At 34.3% G+C, this 7,918-nt stretch overlaps 1 protein-coding gene across 1 annotated transcript; it reads right to left on the bottom strand.

Annotated features, from left to right (window-relative positions):
• Nucleotides 1–4,874: 4,874 nt before the first annotated feature.
• On the bottom strand, nt 4,875–7,605 carry LOC128225912 (receptor-type tyrosine-protein phosphatase epsilon-like). Its single transcript, XM_052935809.1, has 6 exons — nt 7,564–7,605; nt 6,707–6,844; nt 5,923–6,051; nt 5,594–5,751; nt 5,225–5,363; nt 4,875–4,946 (listed from the first exon to the last, which is right to left on the bottom strand). Exons 1-6 carry the CDS (start codon nt 7,603–7,605, stop codon nt 4,875–4,877), a joined length of 678 nt encoding a protein of 225 aa, XP_052791769.1.
• Nucleotides 7,606–7,918: the final 313 nt, after the last annotated feature.

Genomic DNA, 7,918 nt, shown 5'->3' with positions numbered 1-7,918 from the left:
GAAAGTATTTGTGAACATAATATGATCGCCCCGGGTGTGCTATGTTAGAACGTTTAATTTCCCGAGCTAATAAATTTATATACTTATTACACTGATTAATCTCTTCAAAACAACGGAGAGCATATACTTTTTTATCATTTCAGGCCAACAAGTTGACCTTTGAAGGTGACATCGAGGGGTCCTTTAGGGCCGCTTCCAAGGCGCGAAACATGATCATTCTTAGTGTTCTAGTAGGAATCGTCTGCTTTACTTTCACCGTTGTGCAGACCACACTTGGTTCACTTCAACTCACGTGACTAAAGAACAACACAGACATAATGAAATATTAGTATTTTCTAATGGCGAAAAAGAGGACATAAATCGACATAGTATTACTGTCTCACAGACACACTGCGTCGTTCATATATGTATAAAGTGCCTTAGTGCTAGTCGAATCTTTTTATAAGGGTTTCTCGTATTAATTAAACACGTGTTCAAAAATTAGTTAGATCGTATTGGCGCGATTGACTTAGCTATACATATAATATCAGTAATTTTCTGTCATAATGTTTATACACGTTCAGCATACATTGTTGTCAAAATGTGCGGGAATGATATACCTAACAGAAGACCTATATTAACATACATGCATTTGTTTGTTTATGATATGCAGCATAATGTTTTATAAATGCGTTATTTAAACCGTAATAGGCGGTAATTAATGATAACAACGAATAATGTTTTAAAGCAATTCCATCAAATATCAATAACATTAGAGCTCATTCCGTGTTGCAGTTAATATTTCATTTTTGAATATCATAAACGCATTTGGAAATGTCATGCTGGCTCGTATCAGACAATATTATAAACAACCATCACGTCTAGCATGTAAAAGAGAGTTGGGGAAACCGGAAAATTTTCTTAGATGACAACTGGCCATAGTATGGCTATTTGTATGTGTCAAAGTGATGATAAGGTCGGCATATACCTCTCCTTCTGGTTGTGTTAGAAATGCTTATGATGGAGAGCGGACAATTTTGTTTTGGACAAATATTGAAACATGACGTTCAATGTTGACTAGTAAATGCGTTTGTAAAGATAATTTATTTTATTTGCAATAATACCTCTTGTTACTTTTTACATAATTAGATAATTCCACTCTTTTGAAATTTACTACGATTTAATTTATTTTGAAACAATACTTCTTGTTACCTTGTAGATATGTAATTGCGCTATGTTGAAGTTTCATTCGAGCATACGAATTTTGTTTTGTATAAATATTACTTATCACAGATACACAATCGTGCACTATTGAAATTTCATAACATTTTGTTTTGCAATAGCACTTCTTGTTACGTTTTAAATATACAATAATGCACTATTCAAGTTTCATAACATTTTGTTTCGCACTAGCACTTCTTTTTACTTTTAGATATACAATCGTGCTCTATTAAAGTTTCGTACGATTTTGTTTTGCAATGATACATCTTGTTACTTTATAGATATACACTCGTGCTCTATTGAAGTGGCCATATTTATGTCTGATCAAATTGACAGTGAAAGGAAAAATGGCACGTGCTGCGCGAGGTTCCTTTGGCATGGGGTGCTAGACACGACTAAATATACCGGAAATGCCGGTCAGGTGTGCAAGGAAAACCTTATATCTATACCCACCAACGCATAAAATAATGTCTGTTGTTAAGGATTAAATAGGGGTTACACATACCTATGATATTTGTTATATACAAACTGTAGACATGAATAGATCCATAAACATTATAACCAGTATCGTTTAAGAGCCACAAAAGGCTGTCAGTTGAGCTGAGATGAATAAATTTAATGAAATACTTTTTTTCTGTTATTTTTGTTCATATTTCTACACGTTTAACCATGGCTTACACTTTTCAAATGTCTTATATATTTATGATATAACATTTCTGTTGTGTTGGTACTTTACCAGATTTGTGTCAATAAACGTGTTTTACGTTTTGTTATTGTTAGAGGTAAATTCATATAAACACAATGATTGCTATAAGTTTATTTTAATCATTGTCGATATAATCAAGCACATTTTGGTAGGAGCAAAGTAATGCAATTGATATATTGGTTAGGAACCACTTTTTCGCCAGTACCAACTAATCGCCTGCGTTTGACAGTTGAATTAGTTATTTATACAAATTCCGGTTTTGTCGAAATGAATCTTCAAACAAAGAAAACTATTTTTCCCCTGAAAATAAGAAAATTATCTTCAATATTGAAATTGCACAAGGTTGCCCCATATATCTTCCAGCGGATGATTATCGAGATTTTAACACCCAACAAAATGGAAAATATTTCATCCCGAGATACTCGTTAAAACCGAGACGCATGCTCAGATTTATAGAAAGTAGAAATAAATGATATATTTTCATGTTAGTCGGAAACATTTTCTAAAAAATAGAAGTCTGAAGTGGGCCAATTATTGGTACCGTACACTGTGGTTTCGGTGAATTTAATGAGTATGTTAGGCACATTCGTTCTTAAAATAAGCATACAATATCAATCTTATCACACGTTAGACCAGGAACTTAGAATTTTCGGTAGTAAACATGGTTTGAACATTGTTGTTCTCATTGTATGCAAGAAAAACCTCCATTTGATACATGTACGTATATGATCGGTCACGAGTCGTTATTGATACACATTCAGGTGTTCCAGGTTCAGGGGCAATGCTCACACTGCTTACATTTTTGTACAGCTGTTTTGATATGCCCTTTAACTCTTGATATGTACTTAGAAGTAACACGTTTTGTCCTTGTGAAGCTGAACCTGAACCTGGGTCGTAGAAACTAATAGATGCATGGCACGGTATCTTTATATTTTGATTTGAACCAAAAATCCTGGGACTTATTTTATGGTTGTCAATACCTACCAATTATATAACCATGTAGTGGATTGCTTGACAGGGAGTGCCAAACGTTCATTAATCGTACTTTGTACCATTCGGTTGTTCATATTGGGGTTCTCGACAATAGTGTTTGTAAAAAACAACAACACACAAACAATATGGGCTTGGAACCACTTCTTAGACAATTTCTATAACACAAATTTATCGTTGTTACTATTCAGTTCTCTTGTTTTCTGTAAGACAGTGGTCAGCGACCAATGCGAATACTTATATGCGAATATTATACCGCTCTAAAATGGCATGTTGCATTCGTGTTCTTGTTTTTCAGGAAGTTGACCTCAATTCTCTTCAATATGGCGGTCATCGACCATCTTTCAGATCATTAAGAGGGATTATACAGCATTATAGCAGCTGAGCATAACCATTTCTACTATAAAACTGAGTCTTGATTGGTATTTTTATTGACAAATCGTCGCAATTATATGCAGGGAAATCACATGCATGCAAACAGTTAACAAGGTTTTTATTATCAAAATTATTTCAGAACAAATGTCAAAGATCTCTGCAGTAGTGTTTTAACATTTAACAGACCAGCGAACGGTACAAGATTTACATCACAGAATACTTCAGTTTGTACGATACTGCGATATATACTAGTAGTGCATTTAAAATATGTTTGTTTAAGTAGATTCTTTGAATAATGTTTTTATTATGTAACCAATAACGTATTCAACGTAAATGCTATTTTCCGTGTACAAATTCCAATTTCAAGACATACAGCACTTATACATAAAATCTGATTATAAGTATAGCACAAACAAATGGAAACAGTTTCTTCCTGTAGGTTTCTGTAAACAATGTACGTAAATTGTTTCTTCGTCTCGAGTAACTGACCATCAAACAGCCTATATAGCTTCATCAATAGAATACGTGTAGGCTTTCCCTTACAAAATGTGTTAGTTATCCATACAATACGTGTAGGTCATCCATACAATACGTGTAGGCTATCCATACAATACGTGTAGGTCATCCATACAATACGTGTAGGCTATCCATACAATACGTGTAGGCTATCCATACAATACGTGTTAGTCATCCATACAATACGTGTAGGTCATCCATACAATACGTGTAGGTCATCCATACAATACGTGTAGGTCATCCATACAATACGTGTAGGTCATCCATACAATACGTGTAGGCTATCCATACAATACGTGTAGGCTATCCATACAATACGTGTAGGCTGTCCATACAGTACGTGTAGGCTATCCATACAGTACGTGTAGGCTATCCATACAATACGTGTAGGCTATCCATACAATGCGTATAGGCCATCAATACAATATGTGTAGGCTATCCATACAATACGTGTAGGCCATCAATACAATACGTGTAGGCTATCCATATAAAACGTATAGGCTATCCAAGCAATAACAACACCACATGAACAAAAATGCAATGGATCACTATGACAAACGTGAAACATTCATGTGTATGTCATATAGCTAGCATTTTGATTAGCATTAGAAGATTTCCAAACCTACGACCTATCATGCAATAGAATAAAACTAGCCATAAAAAAACAAATAAACAAAAATCAAATCGTAACGATTACAAACATAAACATTTATAATTATGTCATATGATTAGAATGTTGCATTGCGTTCTAAGATTTCAATTACCAAAACCAAGACAATTATCAAAACAAGCTATGCTTTAGAATAATAACTGATTATTAATGATAAAACACACGCACAAACACGCAAACGCGCGCGCACACACACACACACACACACACACACACACACACACACACGCACACACACACACACACACGCACACACACGTTTAGAATTTAAAGGAAGCAATGCGGTTGAAGCCTAAGTATGATCTGTGTTCTTTTGAAAGTAAACGCCATAAAAACGTTAAAAAAATTACTTTATTTTCGGACAGCATACTACAGTATTTAAAACCTATAATAGTCAAGATCTTGTGCAGGTTTTCTTTAAATGTTCTCATAGTCCGTTATGTTCCTGGCATGTTCCAAAATTGAATCGTAAATGAATTTGTACTGGACCTGAAAACATAGTCAAAAGACAAACGAGTTAGAAAGACTTAAAAGTGGTGAGAACCATAGACGAAACAATATACAGTTTTTACATGCTGAGGATGAGCCAATCAACTACCGAAATTGTTGAATTCAGATAAGTTTAGAAAATACGAACAAATACATGGTTAAACGATTCAGTTGCACGGTCCCTGTCATAAATATCCTCTTTATTGGAAACTTGAGGAGGAAAAAAACAAAACATTCATAACCGTAATGCAAACATGTTATGTACAAATGCTTCTCACAGTGTTAGGTATGATGTCCCTGTTTCTCTGTTTCATTGTCTTCACAGTTTCCACGATGTTTATCTGACCTCGTGTCTTTTCCATGCGGTAAAGCTCATTCAAAAGTACTGTGATCAATCCACTCCGCTCATGCCCCGTCCTTGTTAAAAGATTATAGGTTGGTATAAAGCTGTTTCATCAAAACTTATTTTACACATATGTTTTCTTTCTAAAATAACCAGGATTAATTTCAAAAGACATGTCCAATTGCAAAAATATTACTCCATTATGGCCAATAACTCAAACGAGAGCACACATGAATTAAATAAAAGAAATTGAAAAATGTACCCAATCGGAAACCACATTCAACTGCTTTAATAAGGTACCTACTCGCAGTGAATCAAAACAGGTCTGTTTTCGGCTAGGTGCGGCTGCCACTTTCTGACAGCATCGAGGCAGTCCAACATGTTTTGTATTGGCGGGAGTGGATCGTTTTCAGTCCAACCGCCGATTTGAAACTGTTTTATTGTTGTCAGATATTCTTCGTCCTTAAATGGATATGTAGATTAACTTTGACACTCAATACAAATTTCTCTTCCATTATAAAATTCCATTAAATACGTAGGTAAACTTATAAAGAATGGTGTTAAAGCGTTCAAAATAAATATACACATTAATATAATGTTGATGTTTTGCATTACTAGTTTACATTCCATTACCACCTCATTCTTCTCGTCCCGAAACGAAAAGCTCCTTTCGTTAAATGTTTTGTTCTTCCGTTCTTGTATGAAGTTAACGGAATATCTTCCAACTTTCCCATCTCCATTTCCGCCCATGTACACACAATTCTAAATACAAACCAAACAATATGACTTTGACTTTACGCTTGCCTGTTAGTATTGTTAAAGATCGGAACAGCAGGTGACTGTTCTTTTACTATTACTAGTTTTAAGGCAATAGAGAGAGTCTGTGTGCTTAAAACGTTATGATAATACAAACTACAGGGACAAAGCCTTATAGCCAAATTCTTAACAAGGACTCTGTTTAGGGACACAGTGTGAAGGCCTGCTGACAGTCAAGAAACACGAGACACACAGAATAAGCAAGACAGACATACACATCAAAATTTATTAATTGATACATGTCGGGGTTACCGCTTTAAACAGGTCAATAAAACAGCCGCTCACTGGAATCTTATCCTTAATCTAGTGTTCACAAGTCAACGCCTTTCAACAAACAAATATTATAGCAGAAACTTATTTAAACATTGTTACATTTATTGTTTTCACAACTATAAAAAATACTACCATCCCATATGCCATACCATTATCTGACATTACTATTGTAAACTGCATGTGCTCTTGAAGTATGGCTTGCGTTTTATAGAACAAATTTTATACATTTATCAATGGGTCGTAACAAGAGAGCACAGTGGTCCGATACGCAAATGATTCGATATATATTTATGTCGTTTTGGAAATAGTTTGAAGTGATAAACCACACCTGGTATGCTAGGTTGGAAGTAGTGGTAAGCATTATGACGGTGATCACGTGCTGCTCCTCAACAAGAGACCAAAACTCTTCCAGCTGCTCTTCACATGGAGATTTACACATCAAAAATGTGTCATTTCCGGAAAAACTCTAAAATATTCAGATTCAAAATAGCAATGCATCTGATTCTGGTAACACCCGAACGAATAAACTAGTGGAAAGGGAAGTTTTATATGTTCATATGCTAATTATGCATTCCATGTTTTGGCAAAAGGCTTGTAGCTATAAATAACATTAAAATGAGATATCTAATTTTTATTTACTCTTCATGACATTTGCGTTGAAATATAACGCTTATGCTAGAACAAGCTCAATACATGAGGCAACATTGACTTTATACAGCACATATCGATCGCATTAAAGTATATGAGATAAATAGTTGACAAATGTTTTGATTTTTGATAAAATGATATTTTATGAATGATTAAAAGAACATGATTAGAAAATTTATTCAATACACTTAATAAACATTGTACAAATAATTTGTTTGAATACAAACAATTAGGTTCATCGTTTAACCAGGCAATGCCATTTGAAACAGATCAAACAGCAAAATTAGTCGATGGATACTTACTGGCAAAAAGATTGCGCCGAACTCTTTTGTAAAATTTGAACCAAGATTCTTCAATTTCGGGCTGTATGCGTCGACTACAATTAAGGAGCAACGGATATTGATAATATGACTGCGTTTTACAGCTGTACAAATGTGCAAGTTTGTCTTTTTGTATTTTTGGTTTAAATATTATATTAGGGATATCAGGGTGGACAGAACACATATTAAACACACATTTAACGCATATAACTCATACTTTCTGAAGTAATTGTTTCCATGTTTCCATACACTGGCTCATTTTGCACCTGCTCGGCTTCATTTGTAAGACTTTTTTCAATCAACTGTAATTTATTTGTTTAACATGAACAACGATAAAACTAAGTTAAACATCAAACAACGGTACCGGTAACTAGCAAAGAAATGGATTTAGGTTTATATAATTGAGCTTATACACACGAACTAACCTAATAAAAAACAAGGAACCAAACAATAAAATCTTAAGCCTTTAACAAGTTCCTTACCCTCTCAATTGTTTTTTTTAAAGAACCCCAAATAATTTCTATGATTCATAGTTAACTTAGAGGTTAAATCAACCCACCTGAAACTGTTTT

Source organism: Mya arenaria, chromosome 3 (assembly GCF_026914265.1).
Source record: "Mya arenaria isolate MELC-2E11 chromosome 3, ASM2691426v1".
NCBI classification, from domain to species: Eukaryota; Metazoa; Mollusca; class Bivalvia; order Myida; family Myidae; genus Mya; species Mya arenaria.
The sequence above is the reverse complement of the archived record's forward strand: the minus strand, read 5'-3'. Positions and strand labels throughout refer to the sequence as shown.

Excerpts from the sequence above, each read along its gene's own strand:
- LOC128225912 (XM_052935809.1), bottom strand. The coding sequence starts at position 7,605 with ATGAGCCAGTGTATGGAAACATGGAAACAATTACTTCAGAAA. Across the intron at positions 6,052-6,706 it reads CTTCCAACCTAGCATACCAG|AATTGTGTGTACATGGGCGG; the intron begins GTGTGGTTTATC and ends GTTTGTATTTAG. Across the intron at positions 4,947-5,224 it reads GGGACATCATACCTAACACT|GTCCAGTACAAATTCATTTA; the intron begins GTGAGAAGCATT and ends CTATGTTTTCAG.